Source organism: Podarcis tiliguerta, assembly GCF_965153285.1.
Source record: "Podarcis tiliguerta genome assembly, chromosome: 2".
Taxonomy (NCBI): domain Eukaryota; kingdom Metazoa; phylum Chordata; class Lepidosauria; order Squamata; family Lacertidae; genus Podarcis; species Podarcis tiliguerta.
Window position 1 is genome coordinate 26,492,222 of NC_139535.1, and position 27,921 is coordinate 26,520,142.

General features: G+C 43.2%; 1 protein-coding gene across 2 annotated transcripts; it reads left to right on the plus strand.

Moving 5' to 3' along the window:
* Positions 1-482: 482 nt before the first annotated feature.
* Positions 483-27,538, plus strand: LOC310670422 (monocarboxylate transporter 2-like). 2 transcript variants are annotated; one of them, XM_083425769.1, is made up of 5 exons: positions 768-882; positions 3,587-3,851; positions 18,947-19,090; positions 20,421-21,278; positions 25,685-27,538. In XM_083425769.1, the coding sequence occupies exons 2-5, from the start codon at positions 3,635-3,637 to the stop codon at positions 25,984-25,986; spliced, it is 1,521 nt and encodes a 506-aa protein (XP_083281895.1). In that variant the 5' UTR covers positions 768-882; positions 3,587-3,634; the 3' UTR covers positions 25,987-27,538. The 2 variants fall into 2 exon arrangements, with proteins under 2 accessions (XP_083281894.1, XP_083281895.1); XM_083425768.1 differs by lacking the exon at positions 3,587-3,851 and having other exon boundaries at positions 483-882.
* The last annotated feature ends 383 nt before the right edge of the window (positions 27,539-27,921 follow it).

Sequence of the window (27,921 nt, forward strand, 5' to 3'; positions counted from 1 at the left end):
GAAGAACAGGCGGCATATAAATGTAATAAATAAAATTAGATAGAAATGTGGCGATGACAGGTAGAGCAGGTGGCATTTCACTAAGCTTACATCATCATCATCATTAATTGAATTTATATACCGCCCTATACCCGGGGGTCTCAGGGCCATAGCTGTCAACTTTTCCCTTTTCTTGCGAGGAATCCTATTCGGAATAAGGGAATTTCCCTTAGAAAAAGGGAAACGTTGACAGCTATGCTCAGGGCGGTTCACAGAATGAAATCAAGATCAAATCCACAAAATGCATAATAAAAATAAAAAACAACCCAATAGCCCCCCTCCCCCAATAGGGAGGCCAGATTCAAGGGAGGACAGGGTTCCTGCCCCTTTAGTTAGAACCTGCCAATGCCTCACAAAATAGCGCGGGTTAACTATCAGGGATCATTTCCAGGGAATGCCTGCGCGGGAGAAGCTGCGGGAGAAGCTGCGCGGGAGAAGTTTGAAAGCTGCGAATGAAGCTACCACGAAGCGCCTCCCTTTCTGTACTTTTCCTCTCTAGGCGAAAGGGCAGCGCTGGAAGCCACGGCGAGCCATTTCCACATGCAGGTTCGGGGTGCGGGATCCCCGCTCAGGTTTATGCTCTGACAGGAATCCCGCCCGAGCGAGCGAGGAAAAGGGGCCGAGGCTGCGCGGGACCCCGAAGCCAGGCTTTCGCTCCGAGGCGCCTTTCCGCGCGCCTCACTGGCCGGGCGGAGGGGGAAGACCCGCTTCCCCCGACACACGGGCACCACGCCTCCCCGTGGCTTCCCGCCCTGGCTCCTCCTCGCTTCACTCCCGCGAGGCTGCTCCGAGGCGCCGCGTGCACTCGGGCGCTGACACCGGGCGACCCGGAGGGAGCACAAGGTAAGAAGAGCAGCGCCGCCGCAGGCGAAGGCGCTGAGCCCCGGACCGAGAAAGCGCGCCAAACTTCTTCGGGAGTTTGGGTAGCAAAGAGGGAAACTTCGAGGAGTGCGCTCGTGTGCATCTTGGACGGTGCTGCGTGCGCGCCGTATGCCAGCGTGTCTGCTTTCGTGTGCCTGGTGGGGAGGGCGTCGCGCACGCGCTATTTATCCTCCTCGGATATCGGGGAAGCTTGAGAAATTTATTATTTTTGCATTTATACGTAGCAGCTGTTGCTGGCCCGGTGCGTATAGAAGCAGGAATCCTGCGCCGACGCTTACAAGGCCCTCCAGCCCCCCTCTTGCAGCGTGAATTTGAAAATTCAGTTGCCCATTTGGTGGTCAGCTGTGTGACTCATTTACTGCCCAGCATTCCTGCAACTTTGAGCTTAAATTGACAGTATGCAAACATCATGTTAAGGGCAGTCACATGTTAAAGGAGGTCACTTGTTTCCCCTGCGTGAATTGTGTATATCCTCTCTCCCTCCTATTCTACATCAATGCCACAAAAGGACATATTAAGCCATTTGGGGCAGTTTTTCTGAGGTATGAAAGCAGGGTCTGATGTGCAGCTTGCCTATTCTGTGAGATGCAGCACGGTAATATGTGTGTGCTTTAACTGTGCAAATCTGCACGCTGCTTCATACAAGTCTAAAACACAGAGAAAACAAACACCTGCATTTTGTACATATTAATTCACATGTGAAGGGACCATGTCCTATGTAAGTGTGCTGTGCAATGTATTTTCTGTATGCATCTGCATTCCTTGTGGAGAAGATTGTGTATTGGTCTCCTTCCCAAACAATGGCAGCTCAGGACACAGGGCCAGAAATAACATGCATATTGCTGTCACGTCAGAGCACATAATGCCAATTGCATTTATTACAGACCCCCCCCCCCACTTGGCTTAATGTATTTAGTAGAATAAAATCATATGAGGCCTTCCTCTGGTGACATATGCCGTGAGTGTGAGAGAAAACAGTGGAAGCAATGCTTGGGAAAGGCTGAATAGATTGTATCAGATTCTTGCCTCAGTTTACAGCTTTAGTCGGCTACCTTTGTTCAAGAAGAGTTCCTAGAGACAAAGAACTAGTTTTAACATGGCTTCTGGTCTGAAGTAATAACCGCCTCTGAAGTTAATTACTTTAAAGGGATATTTTTTAAAAAACCTTGATGCTCATACAGAAAAGGCCAGCCAGCTAGTAAGTTGCCTGCAGGAATCTAGAATTAACCTCTATGGGCTTTATGAGCACAAAAAAAAAAGAAAAGAAATCCAAAGGCACTCAAATCAACTACGATTTTGCCATTAGCTTTAAGTTCAAAGTAGAGCTTGAAATTTGCTTTAAATATTTGTATCTTGCCTACCAACAGTAGCTTTTGAGGTGGCTTGCTACTGTTTCTTTTAAAATCAATAACAGTATACAAAAACCAGTGCTAAACCATCCAATACAATAGTCTTCAGCAGATTAAAAAGAACAGGAAACTTCATTTTTAGAAACACAATTAAAGCCCTAGGTATATAACTTTTTTTTTATTTAAAAAAAAACTCTGGTGCCTGAATAGAGTCCTAGTAGATTTTACAAAGATGGATTTCCACAGATGAGGTGCCATCATAGAAAAGGTGCCTCTCTCTCTTCTAGTTGGAAGCACCTAGAACCCAATGAAGTCCTTAATGGTTGGACAGCCTCAAAGTAGGGTAGGCAGTCCTTAAAGATACTCAGCCCATTTATGGCTCAGGGTGGATCACAGCATAAAAGTACAAAATAGAACACCAAATACATAATAAGAACAAGAGTGGGAGTTCTGTTTTCACTATATATAAATTAGGCCTTTAGCGTTGTGGCATCTACTCTTTGGGATTCCCTCCCATTACATATTAGACAGGCGCCATCTAAGTTGTTTTTTCAGCATGTAATGAAGACCTTCTTCCAGCAAGATTTTAAAATACAGCTGTACCTTGGTTCTCTAACAGAATGTGTTCTGGGAGTCTATTCGACTCCTAAAACCATTTGAAAACCAAAGCACAGCCCTGCAGCCAATCGGAAGCCACGCCGGACGCCTGGCTTCTGAAAATCGTTCAAAAACCAGAACACTCACTTCTGGGATTTGATCATTCAGGAGCTGATTTGTTTGGGAGCCAAGGCGTTTGAAATCTGAGGTATGAATGTAGAAGCTTCTTTCACAGTTTGTAACTATTGCAGATGTTGTTTTTTAAAAAAATATTATTTGTGTTTGCCACCCTGGGCTCCTTTGGGAGTAAATAACATTAAAAAAGCAATAACATTACCAAGATTGTAACACATCAACCCACATATAAATAATTCATTTTCTTAGAAATCCTAACCATCAGTTTGATTATGTGGCTGTTGGCTGTATCGTGGAAAGAGGTAACAGTGAGATCCCATCCATGTTTGTCAACAAACTCCAGTGAAAGAATCCTGACAAGCATAGGCAGGTAAACGTTTCCTAAGATAAGATTTCCAGAAATACCTGTTGTGCCTCTTGATTTATTTATTTAATAATAATAATAATAAGAAGAAGAAGAAGAAGAAGAAGAAGAAGACCAAGATGAATGAGAAAGGGAGAATGGGTAATAATGTGTGTGAGAGTTGAGTTAACTATATGTGGGAATCTGATAAAAGACTGTGAGTGTGCACTTTGTTTTTCAGGGCTTCCAGAAAAAAAGGGGAATTACAGGGAATTAACTTAACCTTGACATGCCACTTCCAGCAGACACAAGCCAAGCCTATACCCCTCCAGATGGAGGATGGGGATGGGCAGTGGTCTTTGGAGCATTCATATCCATTGGATTTTCATATGCTTTCCCCAAAGGCATAGCAATCTTCTTCAAAGAAATCCAAGATTTCTTTGGCACGTCATACAGTGAGATTGCATGGGTGTCTTCAATTATGTTGGCTGCTACCTACGGCGGAGGTGAGTAAAACCAGAACAAAATGCTTTGATTTGACTTGGGAATGGAAGGTTGATCAACTCCACATTAACTTGAAAACAAGGGGCTGTTGGAATTACTTCAGGGGGGGAAATGCTCGTAATTGGTGTGTGAATATACTAGTACTCGTGATCAATCTGTGTTACTCTTCACATTGGGACATATTCTGAGAAACATAGAAAACAACCACATAATCATAGTCAAATTATTCAGAGCTGTCCTTAAGTAATCAGATGGGATTCTGTGTTGGTAGGGGTGATAAGTTTTTGAACTTTACTGAAGGCCATTCAGTAATAAAAATGGGGAAATTAAGTTGTTGAGCAATATAGCACAGTAGGTACTGAAGAGCAGTTTCATATAAAATGCAAGAGGAGGAATTGTTTGCAAGGCACTACTGAGGTCAAATGTGCTTTGTATTAATTATTTCATTTTATTTTTAAATACGTACCGATTTCCATTGCAGCAATAACAAAGTGATTCACAATATGAAATAATGCAGAAATTCAGTGAATTAAAATTATCTGTAAAAAAACACCAGAAGAACAATTATTATCATTATATATATATATTTATTTATACCTCGCCTTTTTCCCTGATGGGAACTCATGGTGGCTAACAGATAAAAAAGAACACAGCTAAAAACACAGACAAGTCAATAATTTAAAAACAAGTAAACATTGATAGAATTGAAACTACGTATATAAAATCTGTTTAAAACATACAAATAATTACAATAAGAACAGCATGGCACCGCCCCTTTAACTAAAAGCAGCCAATCTCCCTGCTGGAACAAAACAGTCTTCACTTGCCAGTGGATGGAGAACAAGGAGGGAGCCAGTCTGGCTTCTCTAGGGAAGGAGTTGCAAAGTCCGAAGGCCCTTTCTGACACCCCCACCAAGCTTGACTGTGAGGGTGGTGAGACCAAGAGAAGGGCGTCCCCTGAAGACCTCAAAACCTGGGCAAGTTCAAATAAGAGAGTACAGTCTTTCAGATAGCATGAACCTTAGCTGTGTAGGGCTTTATAGGTCAAAGTTCCAGGCATTTTGAATTGTGCCTAGAAACAGACCAGTAGTTTGATTATATGGGTGTTGGCTGTATCATGGAAAGAGGTAACAGTGAGATCCCATATAGGGAGTCATGTGCTCCCTATAACCAGTCCTGCTCAGCAATCTGGCTGCTGCTCTTTGAGCCAGCTGAAGTTTCTGAATGCTTTTCAAAGTGTAGAGCACGTTACATTAATCAAAAGGGGAAGGGAACAAATGTGCATGTCACTGTGGCCAAATCAGACATCTCCAGGAATGCAGCTAGCACACTAGCTTTAACTGTGCAAATGCACTCCTGGCCATTGCAGAGACCTGTCCATCCATCCATGCTCAGGGCTGAGTTCAGGAGCATGCCCAAACTGCAAACCTGTGTATTCAGGGGGAGTGTTACCCCATCTAGCCCAAGCTGAATCCCCATTCTTCGTTCTGAGTAATAACCAAGGATGTCCGGGACTGGTACCTAACTGAGTTCCTTTTCAATAATGCTCTCAAAAGAACCACTGTAGTTTTGGGCATAGATTTTGCATTTGTGCAAACTGCAAAATTCTCAATTTGCAATATAAATAATTAGTTGATGTCATTGATATGTGTCAAGGGCCAGGGTGTGGTCTTATAGGACAGTGTACCCAAGTTACATTTCAGCCTCTCTATTCTTCATCTGAAAAATGGGAGTGATACTATGCCACTTCATAGAAACATGATGAGAAGGCTTTGTAAAAAACATTTTGTACCACTAAAATCTTACACGAATTAACTACAGTGTCATCTTGCCTACCTTTGAAAATATTGAAAGGGTTTGCAAAAGTATTATTTTCAGCTAATAAATCTCTGAATTTATTTCAAGAATCGCAATACCTGCAGCTATTTTCTCTGTTGCCCAAGGTGATTTTCAGCATGTTTAGAAAAATCCAGATTTCAAATTTTACTTTTCTTCTTTAGGCTTTTGGAAAACCTAAAGAAAATGGGATTGTTCATTTGCCATGTGGCTCTTACCACAAAATGATATTACCTTGGAGCGCAGGGTGTGTTTATGATTGTATTTAATTGCTTGCACCAGCAAGAATGAGTTTTCTCCAAATCCCTGTGCTATGTTTTTCTATAGCGCTGTGTGTGCTGGTATGTCATTGCAAGACTGTGTCTACAAAGCTCATTTCATCTTGTTCAAAGTGTGTTTTCTTCAGGTTTGCAACAAATTCAGTTCACTTTCTTGTGACTTTCCCCCTTTTAACATTTTTATTGCAACATTCATTATTTCTGCCACCCTTTCGGGCCTCTTAAAGGTGCTATCTAGTATCCAACAGTAAACTGCAAGATAAACAGAAATTGTTATAGTTCTGTTTAAGGACAATATGATATGAAGCATAGGGAACCTAAAAACAGCTGGTTTAAGCATTATTTTTTTTAATATGGATTTAAGAGACCTTGGTAATGCAACAGGGCACCGTGGAGTTAATGTTTGATTAAAGAGATTGTTCCAATTCTATGCAGCAATCTGTGCTGAAGCCAGAAATCCAGGATGATGCAGTTATATCCACAGAGGGTTATTGCGTGTGTAGAACATATAAAGTGGGGATGGATTATTTGTGTTTCCTCTTACCCTGGATACATTGACCCTGAACCCGTGACCAGAATCTGCACTTGAAAATAGGCTTCGCTGTGCAGATATGCTGCTGTAGCAAGAGTGCAAAGAACAGCTGGGCCAGGGGCACCAACATTTCTATGTGCTTGCCTCTCTTTGTCAGTCCTTCCCCCACAATCCTGCCCCTGTTGTCTAGGTCTGATCACATTTTAAGCAGGAAAGGGCAGGGCAGGGAGAGGGAATCAGTGAGTGCACTGGTAGAGGCTTCTTGGTGTGTGCAAAAGTTTCCTGAATTTGATTGATGTTGAATAGAATAGCTGGAGTCACAACTCTCTTCCTCCAGAGCATCATGCTTCTTCTTCTTCTTGTAGCCGAGTAAGATTGTCTTCCATAAACACGGTTTTAACAATGAGTCCGTAAGTGACTATGGAGGCCATTTCTGGATCCTCATGTCCTTCCACAGTGGGACATTGGTTTCCGGGCAGGAGTTGATCATGGTGTGGATTTGCCAAGCGTCTTAGCACATTTCTCCCTTACGTTCTGAGTTCGAGTGTCTTTACCAGTGTGGTGTAGTGGTTAAGAGCGGTAGACTAGTAATCTGGTGAACTGGGTTCGTGTCTCCGCTCCTCCACATGCAGCTGCTGGGTGACCTTGGGCCAGTCACACTTCTTTGAAGTCTCTCAGCCCCACTCACCTCACAGAGTGTTTGTTGTGGGGGAGGAAGGGAAAGAAGAATGTTAGCCACTTTGAGACTCCTTAGGGTAGTGATAAAGCGGGATATCAAATCCAAACTCTTCTTCTTCAAAGCCCATGACACCTTTGGTAAAGACTGTTCTCCAACTGGAGCACTCGCAGCCAGTGTTTCCCAGTTGTCAGTGTTTATGCTAGTGTGCTATGGAATCAAGATCACCTGGGCGCTTCATTACATCTCTTTAGGCTCCAGGCAAAAACATTCCTCTTATGCCAGGCCTTTGGCTAATTAAATAACCCCATGGTCTTTTAAACTTAAGTATGTGCAGGATATTGTTTTTGTTTGTTACTGTTACGTATTTTTGAGTTTTTATATTGTAAACAGGCCTGTGATCTGTGGATGAAAGGTGGTATAGAAATCAAACAAATAAGCAAATAATCCATGAGACTTGGACTGTTCAGAAAAAACAGAGAGAGGTCTGCACTGCTGTGATGCTAATTTAGCATAAACTCTGAAGTGCAAGAAGCAGCGTCACAAAGAAAGTAAGAAGGAGAATCCAACATTTTGCACAACATTTAATCAGTGACTTCCCCCCCAAAATAACCACAAGAAAGCTTTTTAAAAGACCGGTTGTCATGGTGGGGAGGTTTTTGTTGGGGTGGTAGCTGTGATCCCAACAGAAATTGCCCTGCCTCTGCATCACAATTAGGATTAGGGGACAAAAGCTGTTGCTGACATTTTCTAAGCGTGTTTGCCATTTGGGGGCCAATGAGGTGAAACACCTGGGGAGGGGACAAGAAAAGGGGGGGGGGAGAGTGCACAAACAAACAAAGAAGCAGGAAGATTGTCATTACCCCACACTCTTCGTTTGTTGTTCTCTAAGAGAAAAAGTGAACAGGTGCTGAATGGGTAATAGGAGTGTCCTATATTCCCATTCCCTTTATCGAAACAACTGGGCCCATTCTCCTTTACTTTGGGATGTGCTTCTGAATGCTCAGCCCATTGAAAGTAATGCAATGTGGAGCAATGGTTCCCCATTCAGGATACGTTTCCTGAAGCAGTGACAGCAAAGCAGCGAAGCAATGTCTGCAAGTAGGCATACGGCCATTGCTGAGATGCCTGAAATGACAACCTTCACAACAAAAATTCAACATAGCACTTCACTGTAGAGAAAGAGCTTTCACAAATGCTAGACACTTCTTATAGCAACACTGTATTTTGGGCGGTGTGGGCAGTTCCCCTCCACAGGGTGCTGAGCCGAGTGGCGCAAAATTGAGAAGATCCATTTGGGGGCACCAGATTTTGGCTTTGTATTATGAAATATTACAGAAGTCTGCCCCTACTTATAGCGTGGAAATAAAAGCATATTGTATATTGAAGCCATTGAATAATAATCAGTCACAGTTCAGAGGTATATTTCAAGGCCTAATGTACTAAATTAGGTATGATAACCAAATACAGGCCCTAAAACAACCAAGAGTCTAATGACTATTTTTGAAAATTAAACATTTGATTCAATACTTCATTCAGAGCAAATGGAGAATTGCTGTTTGCCTCTTCTTGGCTCCCTGAAATACACATGAAATGTTCAACAGTTTCTGCCTGATTTCTGGCTTTTGGCCATGTGTCCCCCCCCCCCCTCAACATCATATAATGTGGCATTATATATCTACCTGCAAACAAATGAATATGCACACCTATGGTATATTTTCTCAGCAAGGCTCCTCAATTTTTTTTAAAAAAGAATTTGTATGTATCGCTGTAAGATAATACAGGAGAAAAACAACTATGGTGAAGAAGTGCCATAACGCGAGTGATGCAATTTTGCGCTGATTTATGCCAGCTGATACTGGTTTGTCTTTGAGTGCTGTGCTGGGTGGAGGAGAAACTGATGTTCGGTCTGATAATAATAGCTTTCATTTGCAGATAGCATAGATGTGCTTGCCTTCATTTCTTCCTCATGATCCTCATTACAGAGGCACTCTGCCATTGGACGTCACTGTTTGCATGGCGTACTATCTGCTCCGCCTTTGTTTTGCCAACAAGGCAGAACAAATCTATTTGCCTGAAGCTATTTTCACAAGCAGCATTTAAAGTGATGTGCAAATCATTAGGGGACCTAATGTTAACCATTGCGAGCTTTGTTGAGGATATATAGTCCTAAGCCGTGGCTACATTTGATGAAAGCTGATAAATTTGTATCCGCTTGGGGAGGAAGAAGGCTGGCTCCCAGTTTGCAAGCCGGAGTTTGCAATGTTAACATCTTCATTGGGCTCACCTGTAAGATCAGGGAGGAATTTAAGGGCACTGGAGCTTTAAAAAAAAGCATGGTGTTCTGTATGCTGCCTGGGATCTTCACTCTGATGAAAAGCCAATTTGATGCCTGTTGGGACTCCACACAGTGGTTGTGATGCTGTGTGGAGAACTGGAGAGGAGTCGGCAACCTCCCCAGGTGCAAGCAGAGCCAGTGTGGTGTAGTGGTTAAGAGCGGTAGTCTCGTAATCTGGGGAACCGGGTTCGCATCTCTGCTCCTCCACATGCAGCTGCTGGGTGACCTTGGGCCAGTCACACTTCTCTGAAGTCTCTCAGCCCCACTCACCTCACAGAGTGTTTGTTGTGGGGGAGGAAGGGAAAGGAGAATGTTAGCCGCTTTGAGACTCCTTAAAGGGAGTGAAAGGCGGGATATCAAATCCAAACTCTTCTTCTTCTTCTTCTTCTTCTTCTTCTTCTTCTTCTTCTTCTTCTTCTTTCCATTCGCACGTGGGCACTTTATATCGAAGCCATTCACTAGTGTAATTAAAACTGTTAAACAATATCAAGTCTTGGGTTGAACCTCTGAAAGTTTCAGGAAGTTCTCAGATTCATTTAACTTTCATCACATGAACAATTCTATTGAAATCATGGGACTAATCACAAGTTGAGCATTAAAAGCAAACGAACAACTTTTTCAGGGAAAGTGTCTGTTCACCACTGTTCCCACTCTAGGGGTTTTTCTTCAGCTTGTCTCTTCCCCCTTTTAAATGCTATGTTCCTAGCCTTCATGGTCTCAGAGAACAATTTGCAAACATGCGACATTGTTGGCTAAAGCGGTGGCATATTAAAGGGGACCAGAGTTACCTTCAAACTGCCAGAAAGTGAAATTTACTGAACTAGTGGTTTTTAGTAGTGGAAAAACTAGTGGTTTTTCTTTTCATACTGATCTATCCCAGTTCCTGGGGTCTGAACTGGCAGGGACTGATGAGGAACAAGACCTTGGGGTCATAGTGGATGGTTTGATGAGGAAGATGTCGATCCAGCATGTAGCAGATCCTGTACTAGGGATCGTTAGGAAAGCAATTGAAAATTTTAAAAAAATTAATATCATAATTTTTAGAACTCTGTGGTGCAACCACATTTGGAATAGCGTCTGCCGTCTGGGTCATTTCACCTCAAAAAGGAGATGGTGGCATTGGGAAAAGTTCAGAAAAGAGTGAGCAGAATGATCAACTTCCCCTATGAGGAAGTTTGGGACTTTGTAGTGTAGTTAAAAGGTAAAAGGTGGCATGATAGACGTTTACAAAATTATGAATGGTGTAGAGAAAGTGTATAGAGAAAAGTTGTTCTCTGTATCACATAACACTAGAATTCGTGGACATCCAATGAAGCTAAATGTTGAAAGGCTCAAGAAACATACAAAAATACTTCTTCACACTGTGCATAAGCTACAGAATTTGCTCCCACAGGATGACCATGAACTTGATGGATCTAGAAGAGCATTGGAGACATTCATGGAGGATAAGGCTATCAGTGCCTACTGATGGCTATACATTGCCTCCATTGTTGTAGTCAGTAACCTTCTGAATACTAATTTCTGGAAACCATAGAGAGGTAGAGTGCTCTTGTGCTTGGCTCCTGCATATGAGAACAGGATGCTGGACTAGATGGGCCTCTGGCCTGATCCAGCAGGCTCTCCTTAAGTCTGTATCAAATCTCTATGGTAAAAAAAGAATTCTTCTTCCAGATTCACAAAGATTCTCCTGCAGGCTTAATAAAGCTCAGTCACAGGGCTGCCGTGTTTCTTGTAACATGTACTTCTGCCCTAACAAAGGAACGTCTTTGCGAACAATGTTCTGTAAGGGAAAAACAACTAGCTTCTGCAATCCTGTACATACTTACCAGCTGCAATCCTGCACATACTTACCTGGACCAGATGAACCTTATGGTCCCGTCCAACTTTACAATTCTATGATTGTATGAACTAAATCAGGTTTACTTTTGAGCAGACATTTTCAGGATTGCACTGTCCACCAAGCAAACTTAATTTTGGAGTTTTCAGTCTCAAGCAAGGAACATATTCTCAGACATTGGGCTGTAGGTCACTCTGCTCCACCTAGGAAGCTGGAAGCTGACAGGTGACCTTGAGCATTTTCATCCAAAACTTCATAGCTATGCTTTATTATTCAGCTGCTACTATAAATTACAGTGGCAGGTACAGAAAGCCCATTCTAACTGGGGCATAAATAAAGCATTAAAATAATGCACCTCATTCTTTAGCCCATTGAAAGATGTGTCTGAGGATTCAGCTTAGCATTCAGAGATCTGCTTCAAGTTCCACTGACATTAAAGGTAAAACAGTGAATATTTGCAGATCAAAGTGACACATTTGTTTTATTTAATGCATATTTGGAATTTTGCTACTCCAGGTATACATTTCTGCTGCCTGTACTAAAAAAAAATTATATGGGCATTCCTAATTCCCTTATAATTGATATGTACATTTATTCGTATTTGAAAGCTGAAAACATATTTTTAAAACACACAGACAAACATACATTAAGTACACAATTCAATCCCAAGTCAAATACTTGGACAGTCTAGGGATTTCAGCAGGAAATTTCAACAGGAAATTCTGTAAGCAAAAGTTGGATTGCACCCTTAATTTTAAAAGACAAATGTTTAAACATAATAGATTTTTTTTTTTGCTTTATTATAATACTGCATTTCCTTTGCTTTTGTATGCAAATCCAAGCTTTGGTTTGCAACAGTAGTGTCTGCAATCTTTTTTTAAAAAATTAAGTCACACAGATTTAGGTAAGTTTCTTACCTAACACAGTTATGATTAACAATAACAATAGCACTATCAATTCAGGTGAAATGTTCCTATGTTTTGATGCTGCACTACAAACCATAATTTTGCCTTTCACTGTGGCTATCAAGTTCACTGGACAGGAATATAACAGAGCTGTGATAGACTTAAAATATAATATGAACTAGCAGTGGAGAGGAAGGTTAACTCTATGCAACCATGCTAGGGGGTGTTTCCCACTCTCTCTTTAAGAAGCCCAGTGGGAAAAGCTCCAAATTGTATCTGTTGGATGAGCATAGCAAAAAACAGGAACTGACCCAAGCAAGTGGAGTCTGACTCTGTTTGTGTACTTTTTTCCTTCTTCCCACAGTTCTGCACCTTCTTCCTCTAAATCCTTCCTTCCTCTCAGGCTTCTTGCTCCCCACACCTGAGCCGCTCACAGACCAGATCAAACAACTGTCTTCTAAGTAGGGTTGGCACTAGGGATGGTGTTCACTGCTGTGTCCCTGCTTGTTTAGTGCTCATGGTTCTCATCATGCTGGTTTGCTTCGTGCTAATACTTGGTCTGCTTTAGTAGTATGGGCTTGGCCCATAGCAGGTATATAGACCATGAACTTGACTGCTGTTGAGCTTTAGCCTGTTGAGGTCTAGCACAAAAATATTGTGACTGATTTTGACTCCAGTGGAAATCATCTGGCCCCAGGACACACAGCATAGGAGAATGGTGTGTTTTTTGTATTCTATAGTAAGATATGCTTTGAGGTTGTTAATTTCGCCTCCACAAATAAATAGCATTTGATATTCTACATTATTATTTAAACTCCGCCTCCAGTCCCCTGCACCTGAACCAGCCCACCTCCCCATGGGATCTTTTCGTTGCCTTCAGGCAGTGAGTTAAGCAGAGCTTATGAGGTTAAGCTTGGAGAATGAGAACAGTGGTGACAATCTTGGAGTTAAGAATTTATTGAAGACTGCTCATGCGCTCTTGCATTTGAAGCAGATCAGTTTGTGCACTATTAATTAACTTTATCCCTATCCCTAGTCAGCGCTGCCACTAATTTTTACCTAGCATGCTGTTACTGGATTCAGCGGAGACCCTGATTTCTTTAAGGCAAGAAACATCTGTTCAGTTAAGGGTGGAGACTGACAGAAACAATCTGGAGGCATGGGCGTAGCCAGGATTTTTTATTTTTTTTAGGTGGCAGAACCTCAGATTTGTATTGATATTTGTTGATTTTTTTGGTGGGGGCAGCTGTCCCCTGACTCCCCCTTGGCTACACTCACGTCTGTAGGTGGACCACTTTTAACATCATAGGCACTATTTAAAACAAGTGGTGTAAAAATGCAGGAACCTGAGTGATCTCATAGAAGTGCTATAATGAGATTGCACCTTCCAGACCTTATTCTAGTTGTTCAAGCCATTCATGCCTGTGTTTTATCATTCTATGATGTTTTTATTGTATTTCTGGTGTACGCTGCCACAATATTTTCATTATGAGTTGGTGGTTTATAAACCCCCTTATAAACAAATGTTAGCGGGAGTGTATATTTTGCATGCAGAAGAACTCAAGTCCAATCTTTGGCAGTTTAAAGGGCCCAGTTAGCAAGTGGTGGTTAGCAGACAGCAGGCTGCTTGACATTTTGGAGAGCTGCCATCAGCTAGGCAGACAATTAGTCTGACATGATCTAAGGCCGCTTCATATGTTCCAGAACAAATTCTGGACATTGAAAGACAAGCTCATATTTTCCAGTTGATAACAACCCAGGTTGTTCACCTGCTTAATGGCAGGCTGGAGTTGGCATTATAGTAAGTAAAAGAACCTTTAGTCATCTCAGTCACCCATCCAGAGAAATTTGCACCCCACCCCCAGTTGCTAAACTCAAAACATGGAACATTTCCTTTCACATTTTTGGAAGACCCCCCCCCCCCCGCAGAACTTTTATTCCTGGCAAAGCTATTAGTCAACTCCTTGTCAGTGACAAAGAAATGGCAGTATCTCATTAACTTGTCAATGCTGGTGCTATTCATTTATTTGAAAATACACCAAAAATAATTGTAGTGACTTACTGCAAAAGGTGTGCAGATGATCTGTGGGCTGCCTTGACCACAGAATCATAGGTTTTGCATAACACACAATGCACTGGGCGATGCCCTACTTCTTAGCCTCTGCTCATTATCTGTTAGATGGGAATAATAGTCACCTACCTTAGCAATTTTTGCAAAACCTACTATTCTGAATCAGCAACGTTTGTCAATAGAAACAAGCCTTTCCAACCACTCATGAGTTATTCATAGGTCAGTTGCCTTTGCAGGCAAATCTGCACTCTTTCTGCCTCTTGTCTACCAGAAATGACACACTGGTATTATTTATATAATCACTCATCCTGGGGTCCAGGAGAGTTGAGCCAAGAGCATTTGGAAGGGATCTTGAAAAGGATTCTCTTTCTGCTAAGACATTAACTCACCCTTCAATGTGTAAACAAATGAGAGGTTATGTCGAATTAAGAGGTTGCTGCTCCCGTATGTCTGATCCTGCAAAGAAGCCTTAACCAGACTCTTCCAGTGATGAATAAAGGAATATTGCATTAAAAAAGCACTTTGCTAGGTTCCAGTGCTAAATGAATGCCCATTAATGATGCAGCGGTTGAAGCAGGAAGGCTATAGCTGCAATTCCCCAATTGGTAAACAGGGTTATACTGGTTTAAGTCCAGGCTCTTCATGCTCACTTGTTTGCAGAATACAGCTGTAAACCTTTCTCAGTAGGTCAAATCAGCTCTAATTCAACTGAGTTGTAGCTTGCATCCATAGTAGGGCTCTTTTAGTACAGAGGCATTTCTTTCCCACCATGAAGTGGAACAGAGGGAAATGCCCATCATCAGGGACAAAATATTCTATCATATCTGTACATAGTTATCTATATAAAAATCATTCTATAAATCATCCTTTAAAAAAATCCTTTAATAATCTAGCAACGATCCACAACCAGGATCCTTCTTCAACACCTACCCAGCAGTAAATCTCATTTGACAATGACCCCTCACAATGTATTCTTAGTGATTTCTGGCAATGTTAACTCAGTTTTCATCATGGCTGATGCGTTACTGACAAATTGATCTCACCATTGCCCCTTAATTATTTTATTTATTTTCTTTCATAAAAGTTATATACAGTGATACCTCGGGTTAAGAACTTAATTTGTTCGGGAGGTCTGTTCTTAACCTGAAACTGTTCTTAACCTGAGGTACCACTTTAGCTAATGGGGCCTCCCGCTGCCGCCACGCCACCAGAGCACAATTTCTGTTCTCATCCTGAGGTAAAGTTCTTAACCTGAGGTACTATTTCTGGGTTAGTGAAGTCTGTAACCTGAAGCGTGTGTAACCTGAAGCGTGTGTAACCCAAGGTACCACTGTACCAGTTGATTATAAAAAACCAACAACCACAACCCTCGAAGTGGTTTTAATAAGTAAGTTAGTAATTATCATGTTTCTGTGTCCCATGGTAGAAGTCAGAAGAAGGAAGCTTTTAATAATAGATTAATAATAGATTCCTCCCAAAGCCTCAGTAGCACTTTGCCTATTACCCTGGACAGGTTGGTGCTGCTGTTGCATTTTCAGCAGGGGAAACTGCATAGATTCAGGTGAGTGAACAAAGGATCACAATACAGGACTGAACAGCTGACATTATTGCACCTGAGCAAGGAATAGTTTCTGTGCCAAGCATATACAGTACCTGCCTGGAAGCCATACACCCATGCTAAGAAATGCTAATCTCAAGTGTTGGAAGATGGATTGTGTTTACTCAGTGGCGAGGGAAATGTATTCTTGTGCACAGAATGACTTCCCATTATTATTGCTTCACATGCTATGAACGTATGAAGCTGTCTTTTCCCAAATCACATCATCGGTTATTTTCGCACAGTACTTTTTACACCAACAAGCATCAGTCCTCCCTCCTCCCTTCCAGGCTCCTGACAGGAGTATTTCCCTGGCCCTCTCCTTAGATATGCTAAGGACTGAATCTGGGACCTTTTGCATACAGATCATGCGCTTTGCAACTGAGCTATGGCTCTTCCAGGTAATCCCTGGATCAAACTGAGTCCTGCATTTAATTCCAGCACTAGAAGAAGAAGAGGGGAAAAAACATGCCAGGGTTTTTGTTTGTTTGCTTCCTTGCTTCCCTTCACTTTTTCATTCCTTTTCTCCTGTGACAGATGATTAATAGAATACATAGAATTCGAAAGGTCATTGAGAGGAAGGAGTGAAGTAGTCGGTTGTCTCGCTGACTTGGTCTGGGAACTGAAAAGAAGGCCAGTGCATTTGGTTATTTCTGTCTGCAGAATACCCAGCACTTAAAAACCCCACACCCAGTTCTTGAAGGCATGCAAACAAGTGTTCTTAGTGGATTTGGGGTGCGCTGAAGAGCCAGAGTATTCCCTCCCCCCCCCATTAGAAAGAACCAGACAGCAGGCTGCTTGATGCCACTAATGATTGTTCTCAGATGGCATTTCTCCCTCTGCCCCCCCGCCGCCCCGTTTTTGAAAGGTGTAGGCCATATTGATAAAACCTTCAGCAGCTGTTGACTAGACCTCAGAGGCTACTTCCTCAGCTCTAAAACTTTTCGGGGGAATCTGTCAACGCTTCTGCCACTTCCGCAGCAAGGTCAAGACAAGCACATGGCAGTTTTATGAGTGTGCCAGATCATTGCCAGCTGTTTCTCCTACCTTCATTTTCACCTAACTCTCTTAATTAAGAAGCAGAAATATATGAATCCCCCCTTTCCTTTCAACAGTAAGAAAAGAAGACACTTAGCATGAAGGACGACCGCCACCCCCAATTATTATTTTTTTGATTAACGAGTATGGAATCAGGGCCTAAACCTGCACACAGCTATGATGATATGAACCACTCTTTTGATCTCTCTCTACCTGCTATCTAAAGTGGCAGTTAGGCATCATAAACAGCAAAGCACCTTGCGACACTTTTTGAGATTAATAGGTGCACTTGTGGAATAATCTTCCAGGAACTTGAGCCATGCTTCATCAAATGAATCAAATGCACTATTTCAGTTGGCAGATTGTGTGAAATGACATTTCTGTTCAAAGCTGAAATGTATACAGTGTAAGCTGAGCAAACGTTTGCAACTTCTGCAATTGGTGATATTCCTAGCTGTGCCAATTACAGTGGTGCCTCTCAAGACGAAAAGAATCCGTTCTGCGAGTCTTTTCGTCTTGCGGTTTTTTCGTCTTGCAAAGCAAGCCCATTAGCGGATTAGCGCTATTAGCGCTATTGGCAGTTTAAGGGCTATTAACGGCTATTAAAGGCTTAAGGGATTAGCGGTTTAGCTGCTAAAAGGCTATTAGCAGCTTAGCGCTTCAGAAAAAGGGGTTGGGGAGCGAAAAAAACCCCTCAAAAATTTTCGTCATTTTCGTCTTGCGAAGCAAGCCCATAGGGAAATTCGTCTCGTGAAGCGCCTCTGAAAACGGAAAACCCTTTCGTCTTGCGGGTTTTCTGTCTTGCGAGGCATTCGTCTTGCGGGGCACCACTGTATTACTGTTGTGTATGGCCACCATATCTCACTAACTTACACTTGAACCTTGTATGGAAATGTCACAGACCTATGGGACCTCCTGCATTCCATGGCCCTTTGGCTTCCCTCTTTCTATTTTCTCTCTTTCTCCATATCTATAGCTAATATGGATAATCTGCCAACTGCGATAATAGGCCATGCACATTTGGTGAAGTAGGTTCTGATCTTATGCCAGGCTCCTTTCGTTAGACCTTGTAAGTTCCCCAAGGATCGTCCCTGTTTTTCGTTGCAGCAGGTTAACACAGCCGCTCCTCCCGTGGTCGAAATCACGTTTTCATTTTCACAAAACAACTTTGCTTTCCTCTTTCGTTGTGGTAGCTCTCATGTCACCTTGCTACAGTTGTTGCGACACCAAGATCATGTTCACTGAAGGATGCTTTTTTAAAAAACGCCTTGCATTAAATTCCGGGTGATATGGTGTTACCCAAAAATTGTGGGTGACATCGTGCTTTCTGCCAGGAACCTATGGAAGAAGCTGGACATGACTATAGAGTTTTTTCAGGTATGGTTTGTTCTTCATGGAGGCAAAAAAATCAGGGGAGGGGGCAACAACAAAAGGGCTAGGAAATATGAGTGCAACATGACATGGAAGAACCTTGCACTGATAGCATATTTTCACCCACATAGCTTGTCCTTCTGGTTTGCAGATGGGAGGAGACCACGAGGCATCTGATGTACAGGGTTTGAATGTCATGAATGATCATACAGTGGTACCTCGGGTTAAGTACTTAATTCGTTCTGGAGGTCCGTACTTAACCTGAAACTGTTCTTAACCTGAAGCACCACTTTAGCTAATGGAGCCTCCCGCCGCCGCCGCACCGCCGGAGCACGATTTCTGTTCTCATCCTGAAGCAAAGTTCTTAACCTGAAGCACTATTTCTGGGTTAGTGGAGTCTGTAACCTGAAGCATCTGTAACCTGAAGCGTATGTAACCCGAGGTACCACTGTACTGTGCCCCTGTAAAAAGCACCATGCAGCCATGCTCTTGCTAATAACCTGAGCATTATTGAATACTTTGAATGATTTTAACCAGTTTATCTTTGAAAGTATATTTTTTTCCAGAAATGTTTGTTTTGGGGATTCATTTTCCTACTTTGATTTCATTTATTTTTAGGTCCCATCAGCAGCATTTTGGTGAATCGCTATGGTAGCCGACCGGTGGTCATATTGGGAGGCTTGCTATGTGGCATAGGGATGGTTTCTGCATCCTTCTGCACAAGCATTTTTCAACTATACTTATGCGCTGGGCTTATCACAGGTAATAACGAAACCTTTCTTTACTTTCCTTAGAATAATGGGCACTGCAGGTGTCTAATGAGGATATTTAAATCAGTCCTCACCAACGTGGTGCTCTCTGAGAGCCAGTGTGGTGTAGTGGCTAAGAGTGGTAGACTCGTAATCTGGTGAACCAGGTTCGCTTCCCTGCTCCTCCACATGCAGCTGCTGGGTGACCTTGGGCTGGTCACACTTCTCTGAAGTCTCTCATCCCCACTCACCTCACAGAGTTTTCGTTGTGGGGGAGGAAGGGAAAGGAGAATGTTAGCTGCTTTGAGACTCCTTTGGGTAGTGATAAAGCAGGATATCAAATCCAAACTCCTCCTCCTCTTCTTCTTCTTCTTTGGACATTTTGGACTGCGGCTCCTGCCACCCCCAGCCAGCACAGCCATGCTGGAATGGGCTAATGGGAATTGTAGTCCGACAATATCTGAAGACCCAAGGCTGAGAAAGGCTGGTCTGGTGACCACAGTCTCCTCAGGAGCTGAAATCTTAAAGGTTTTCTAGCTTTTCTTTCTCATTTCACGTTATCCTTTGATGAAGAAGACGGTTGTCTGCAAAAGCTCATATCACCTTAAGCTCTTCTTCTGCAACCAAGGAATTAAAAAGCAAGATTCCAGCACAGGACTGCTGGATTAGAACATATCCAGAAGTACGATTTCCTATCCTATTACAGATGTTAATTAACATGGCTGTTCTAGCTTGATTGTATTATCAGTAATTACTGCTGGTGTGAATGATCATTTGTGCTTATTCTGCATACATTTAAGCTTTAATCGAATTGTCACAGACTGCTCTTTTTGCATTTCATTGCCATTTGACCCCAGAGTTTATCATTTCCCTCTCTAGCCTGTGTGTGTAGGTATACACTTCCCCACTAAGAACAATACCTCATTCATCATGCTACAATAAATCTAGTCGCAAGGGGGCATGAGGCTCCTTTGTTGTCTTTGATGCAGAAAGGACAACATGGCTACCTCTCTGGGGCACATGGCCACCACATGAGAGCCAGTGTGGTGTAGTGGTTAAGAGCGGTAGTCTCATGATCTGGGGAACCGGGTTCGCATCCCCGCTCCTCCACCTGCAGCTGCTGGGTGACCTTGGGCCAGTCACACTTCTTTGAAGTCTCTCAGCCCCACTCACATCACAGAGTGTTTCTTGTGGGGGAGGAAGGGAAAGGAGAATGTTAGCTGCTTTGAGACTCCTTAAAGGGAGTGAAAGGCGGAATATCAAATCCAAACTCTTCTTTTTCTTCTTCCTGCTGTTTTGGAGCACATTTTGCCTTCTGAATTAATTCTATGTCTCTGTTACAGGACTTGGCCTTGCCCTCAACCTCCAGCCTTCCGTGATCATCATTGGAAAGTACTTCCTGAAGAGGCGTCCAATAGCCAACGGCCTCGCCATGGCAGGAAGCCCTGTCATGCTTTGCACGCTTGCTCCCTTGAACCAGGTCCTTTTCGACAACTTTGGGTGGAGGGGGAGCTTTTTCATTCTTGGGGCGATACTACTGAACTGCTGTGTGGCTGGAGCCCTCTTCAGGCCCATCGGCACAGCAGCTGGCCCCTCTGAGAAGCAAACAAATAAACAAGCCAAAGAGACTTTAGCTAAAGAACAGCTTGATATGGGCATAGCTGAAATGGCTGACCCTGGAGAAGAAGAGAAGGAGGACAAAGACTGTTGCGAAAACTTTAACAAATTCCTTGATTTATCTCTTTTCAAGCACAGGGGCTTCCTAATCTATTTGGTAGGGAATGTGCTGATGTTTCTGGGCTTTTTTGCCCCTATTGTTTTTTTGGCTCCTTATGCAAAGCACCTTGGGATTGATGAATATTCAGCAGCTTTCCTCCTTTCAATTCTGGCGATAGTCGATATGATAGCTAGGCCAGCTACGGGGCTCATTGCCAACAGCAAGTGGGTGAGGCCAAAGATTCAGTATTTCTTCAGCTTCTCCATTGCTTTTAATGGCACATGCCATCTGCTGTGCCCATTAGCAACAGGCTATACAGGCCTGGTAGTGTATTCCATCTTCTACGGGCTGGCCTTCGGTATGGTTTGTGCGATGCTGTTTGAAACTCTCATGGACCTGGTTGGCGCCAGCAGATTCACAAGTGCTGTTGGACTCGTCACTATAGTGGAATGCTGCACCATCTTACTTGGGCCACCTATTGGGGGTAAGGATATTTCTATACTTCCGCTCATTGTTCAGTTTGCAGTTGGGAACAGATCTGTGAATTCTTTGACTTTGAGTAGGGGACATCAGGTTTGAAGGTGCGCTCCACCACTTCGAATGTTGACCCACCATTTCTTCCTTTTGCTGGACCAAACCCTCTTTCCTTGAGTTTTCCAGCAATGCAGTTTCAATGGGACTTGCTCCCAGGTAAGTACACATAAGATTGCAGCTTAAATGGCAACTGATATAAGATGGCTGGCCACCACGAGCTCTGTCCCCGGTTGAAAACGCAGCACAGCTAGAAAGTTCAGTTCCCCTGCAAACTAATTGAAATGGGTCTTGCGGAGCTGAAGTGCCAAATCAAAGTTTCTTCTTCAAACAAATTCAGATGAACATAGTGAAATCTTTGCTGCTTAAATGTAAGGTATTTGCAAGCTAAGATGTAGCTCCACTGCTGAGATGTAACCTTACAAGACCTTAGCTTCCTCTGCTGGCAAACTAAGTAGATAAGACTTAGATTAGAATTTGAAGAGTGACACATGGTTGTTATCTTTATATGTTTGCTTTTAGGAATTAAGACCTTTTAAATTTAGTAGCACTTATTTCTGAGTGGACATGTGAATTCTAGCCACATTTCTCTCCCTCTGTCATACCAAGAATTCAGGTTGGGCAACAGGGGTTTATATGGTCAATTACACAGGAAGCTACACAGGCCTCTCTTCAGTAAACAGTTCTAAACAAATATGAAACCTTCCAGAGCTGGGGGTGGGTGGAGGAGCTGGTTGCAAGTGCTGGAATCCACACATGTTTTTATTGTATAATCCCTGCTTTTTGTTCTTCAGAGGTATAACTGTTCAATCAAAAGCTTATTAACTTCAAACAACAACAGAAACCCTCTGATAGCAAAATCTGCTCTCTACAAGAAAGCTCTGCAGGAGTTGTGTCAATATGACAAAACTTTTGAAAGGGGGAAATTAGATGCAATATTCATGTAACTTTCAGAATAAAATCCCTTTAACCATCCACAAATGCAGCGACAGTGGGTTTCAGTTTTATTACAATGCGAGCATCATTTCATTAGTAGGTGCCATTCCTGTTAACACTTGTTGTGTTCTGCAACGACCGTATGAGGCCATGTTCCCAGGTAACTTGCTAGAGCTATAATTCCAAAATGGTGGTACCCCTAGGGAACAGCCTTGTGGATAAGCTTTTGGTGGTGACTTGTGATATTAACTTGGCACATGCACACCAAGTACGTAGTATTTGCTGGCATTTTAACTGCAGCACATTGATTAGTGCTAAGATTGATTTATCTGCCTCGTAGGAGTGCATCTAGGCAGCATTCAGCTCTACTGTTTAATTACACGCTGACATAAATGGTGCCGCTTCTCATGAATAAAATTTGAGTTGTTGCAACAGCCAGCACTCCTGCTTGGTTCCATTGCTGCAAGATGCAATGTTAGGCCATAATAAATCCATTCTAATCAATGAAGGGGCTGGTCTGGTATGCATTACCAAGGCCTGGCAAGAGGGAGGGGCTGATCTAACTCAGCACTTTCCCACTGGGTACTTACTGCAGCACCAGTGCAAGTTGCGTTAAGATGAAAAGAGAATGGAATTGAACTAAGATGGAAGAGAAATGGATGTGATGTACCAGGGTGATAGTAAATTGCAAGTGGTTGATCTTAGTAAATGTTTTGGGGAACTGCTACAATATTCTACACACTTATGAGAGCAACAGTCTTTTGCAGACCTTGGGATAATTTAGCCAGATATAAATCTTTGCATAGTTATAGGATAAAAGTTGCCTCTAAACTTTTTTTTTTTGTCTCACTGCTGCACTAAAGAGAGTATTTCAACAGGGACATAAATGACCAAATATGGTAGGCTCAGTAATATATAGGATCAATGCCATCCTCTCACTGCACAGGTTTGTGTTGGATTCTGTGGTTTGCATTCACAAATTAATAGAACAGCTCCATTTGCATTTAAATTTGCTTTAACCCTATGGATTACAGTGGGACTGAAATGGCTTTGGACCACTTCCTACCTAGATGGTTGGTGGGTTAGACGATATAACCATTAAAATGCAACTGCTTAGTGGGTAATTTTATAACTTATGCTACCCCAAAAGCATTGCCAGGCAAATGGACCTCCGATAGTGTAATTCAAAAGATTTACAAAAATGCAGGCCCCTTTTTTGTTTTGTTTTATTACCTCGATGAGCAATTCACTTCTTCCCTTTTTGTCCTTTGCATGGAAGAACACCTGCACATTACCTTCCTTTTGAGGGGAAACTTTATTCCATTCAGGATAACTTGGATTTTGTTTTAAAGCAGCCATTTCCCAAGTTATATACAATTTTATGAAGCAGATTAAGCTAATTGCTAAAGCTTGGTAATGAGGCCAGAAACTGCTGTGTAATAGTTTGCAATATGAGTTTTGCAGCATTGTTTCCTCCATTTTAATAAGCAGCACATTGATTGGTTCTTTGGCATTTAATAACCTACCACTGCGTTTTGCTTTAATGAACTAAGTAAATTGTTCCCGGTGTGCTTTATGACATCGCCTTACTCTCAAAGGGGGGAACAGGGTGAGACTCTTCTACTGCTGAATTCTCCAGTACTCTCCTCATTAAAGCGCTTGGTGAAATGTATTTAGCAGACCTCTAGGTCATTCTGATTAGCAGAAAGTGAGAATTACTTCAATTAGCCTCTGGCGGGGTGGGTGGGAATGGCAAATGAGAGGGGACATGATAGAAGTACAGTGGTGCCTCGCAAGATGAAATTAATTCGTTCTGCGAGTTTTTTCGTTCTATGAGTTTTTTCGTCTTGCGAAGCACCACTGCATTTAAACACTGACAATGGCGGGGAGGGGCGGGGAGAAGCAGGACAGCTGCCGCAGCCGGTACCTCATACTCACCCGCGCGTTGTGGCCACCGTGCGACACGGCTGCTGGAGGGCGGCGGGGCTCAGGAGCGCGACTCGGTGGAACTGCCACCAGGGAGAGAGAGGCACTGGCGGCAACGGCTCTCTGAGGGGAGCGCGCGAGGGGGTGGGCAGCGGCGTGAGGCGCCAACCATCAGCGGGAAGGTGGGAGGGAGCCGGAGGAGCAGGGAAGCGTGCGTGCGTGCAGTGCGCGTCGCCATGACACAAGAGGCAGGGCCGTTTCGTCTAGCGAAGCAAGCCCTTAGGGAAATCCGTCTTGCGAAGCACCTCAGAAAACAAAAAACTCTTTCGTCTTGCGAGTTTTTCGTCTTCCGAGGCATTCGTCTTGCGGGGTACCACTGTTTATAAAATTATGCAAGTTGTGGAGAAAGTGGATAGAGGGGCATTTCCCTCACTTTCTCAAAATACTGAAACCCATGGTCATCCAGTGAAACTGGAATGGAAAATTTAGGGCAGGCAAAAGAAAGCATTGTTACACGCTACTCTGATCTTCAAGAGGCGCAAAATTCCAGAGGTTGCAGGTGCGCTTTAACCCAGGGCCTGTGTTTCCTTTTAGACCAGGGGTTGTCAAGCTGGTCCCTACTGCCCACTAGTGGGTGTTTCAGGATTCTAGGTGGGCGGTAGCACTGGCAGAGGAAGAGGAGTGCGGGGGGAACGCACCGGCAGCGCAATCCCGGTGAGGTGCCATTGCTGCTCCCCCTGGCTTGCTCCTTCCATCGAGCACTGGTGGGTGGTAGGTATAAGAAGGTTGACTGTTTTAGACAATGAAGCACAGAGGAGGCTGTGATGTCTTTATGATATATTTACACATAAACACAACCTGGATCTAATGGAGGGATCTCCAGCGTTGCATTACAAGTAGTTCTGGTTTCTCCTATAGCCACAACATTGGATTCAAAACAGACATCGGCATCCTGCTTTTTGACTCTTTCTCCAACCCACTGCTAAGTAACTCTGTTCCTTAACTCCTGCCATACTAAACTCTAACCTCCCCTAAAACACTGGCACTGCCTTTTAACTTAACCCTTTAACTAAACCCTTAGTTGAGGGAGGGAGGAAACCCACACATGGGAAACCGTTTGGCACATGGGAGCCACTGCAGAAAGGCCCCGTTCTCGTGTTGCCACCCTCCGTACTTCTTATGGAGGAGGCACACGAAGAAGGGCCTCAGAGGATGATCGCAGGGGCCAGTTTGGTTCTGAGACTTTGGCAATCTGGGTTCAGAGCCTTGTTGGGCCATAGAAACCTCATTGTGTAGTACGTACAAGGCTTAGTGCTCCCTTCTGTGAAGCTGCACAGTTAGTCAACCTTTGATCTGTTTGTTTTTTTGGGCGGGAGTTACTACTTAATACACGCTTGATTGATTATTTATCCAGCTGAATAGGCTGAAAGTAATGATTAATCCTGTAAAGGTTCCTTTTTGGTTGATTGACAGCCCTTTTTCTTTCTCCCTTCGTAGGAACTCTCATCGACATGTTTGGGGACTACAAATACATGTTCATCAAGTGTGGGGCAGTGATGGTGCTGGCTGGGCTATTCCTCTTCATTATGAATTACTACAACTACAGAATGCTTGCAAAAGAGGAGAAAGCAAGGAAAAAGATTGAAGCGCAAAAGAAGGACGATGGACCCGTAAGGACAGTAACTGCAGAAGGGAACGCCACGGGAGCAGAAGAGATGAACGGTGGCCCCGAAGCAGTCCCTCTGGGAAGTGAAGAGGAAGCACTAAAGAATGGGGCAAACATCACAAGCGAAGCCTAAATCTGCATCACCTGGTTTTCTGAATGGGAAATAGCTCTTTCATATAAAGTGACTTCAGATGTACAGCATTTATAGATGGCCTTCACACACTATTGCCTCCCTGCCCCCCGCTGACTCCAAAAGCCTAGAAGCAAATAACAAGCCCAGTTTCCTATGAGCACACAGCAAATGCTATGTAGTGCTTGTTACTACACTACTTCAAATCTGTATAAGCTTAGAGCCACTTCCCAGCCACTTAGGCAGCAAACACTTTCCTCCTTGTTTAGTCCGAGATAACTGCCTATGTCGGAGCTTCGTGCCTGTGCCCCTCACTCAAAATGGCCCCAAAATGGAAGAACCAGGGAACATTTTGTAGGAAAAGTTGCATGGCATTGGGGAAATTGCTCACCCACAGTAGATCCTCTACGTTGGAGAGTCAGCATTCCTTCTCCATCGCCTCTAACAGAGAAGAGCCACAGATCAGCAGTAAAGCACATGCTTTGTGTGCAGAATATCCCAAGCATCTCTAGAAAAAAAAGGTACTGAGTACCAGGCCTGAGAAAGAGCATAAGAAGAGCCTGCTGGATCAGGCCAGTTCAGCATCAGTTGCAATATAGGAAAGCCGAAAGGCAACAGAATTGTCCCCTCTTGCCGTTTCCAGCAACTGGTATTCAGAATACTGCCTCTGGCTGTGGAGATACCCACCAGTGTAGCCTTGTTCTCCATGAATTTGTCTAATCCTCTTTTAAAAGGGCCTCTTCCTAAGAGCTGCTGCTAGCCAGAGTGGTGAGTGCTCTCTTAGAAGGGTCCATGGTTTGACTTGGTATAAGGGATGCTTGTATTTTCATTACTCTTTCATAGCTTATAATTCACAGTGCCTGCTGTATGGCTGGGGTGTACACAGCTGGCCTCTTCTGGTGGCGATCTGGTGCACAGAACAAAAAAAAGTAAAGAGAGACCTTGAAGAGAGCTAAGTGTCGCCACTGACTTCTCTTGTTGAGAAACACCCATTTGACATTTGGACCCAGTCATGTGATGGTTGCTCATCACTTTTTCCAACAGGAGAGTTTTCTGGATCTAGGCCTATGAGGTCTCAACATTATGAACATGCATAAGAACAACATACAGTTCGAATGACTAGGTTGCACTACACAGTTCAGTTTCTGTGGCATGTTTACTAACATTAACAGTAATTCACTGCTAATATAAAGCTTACCAAAGTTTTTGTTGTTGTTGTCCGGCCTGTAAATTCTGGTTAGATTTAGATAACTTCCAGCTAGACTGTACAGACCCCAATTCATGCATTGTCCAAGAATGCCGCCACAAAACCTGTCCTAAGACTTTTGCACAAGACATCGTCCTAACCTGATCATTCAGCAACCATTTCCTCTTATCATTTTATGACTGACACAAACTGCACAAAGAGCTTCACACCAGATATTTCCCCAGAAACACAGATTCCATTCCTCTCTTTTTTTAAACAACCTGGCCATTCATTCTCAGGAAGGCTTCCAAGTAATGTCAAAAATCATGAGCTTGGCTTGTTACAAATAAAGGCATTATTTTACTGCCACTGAATTTTATTATTATAAAGGTTTCCAGTGAAGCTGAGCCCAAGAAGACATTTTTCTGATAAAATTGTCTGAGTTTTTTCTTTTTCTCATCTAACCCCAGGGGGAAATAAAGAGACCACTTTGCAGAATTGGGTACTGAAACTTATACATCAATGTAATATGTGTACATTTATTTGCTGCCACAGCCAAAATTAAAGGGCATCTCACCCCCCCCCCCCCCAATGCTTGTGGAGATTGATGCGGGCAGCAAGCTGATAGTTCAGTTTCCCTGACATATAACATGCGAGTTAGACCCCAAGTCAGGCTCAAATCAACGAGAGCGAAACTAGGGACATTAGGGATTGAGTCAAGGGAATTTTGGGGCAGAGAACATGGATGGTCC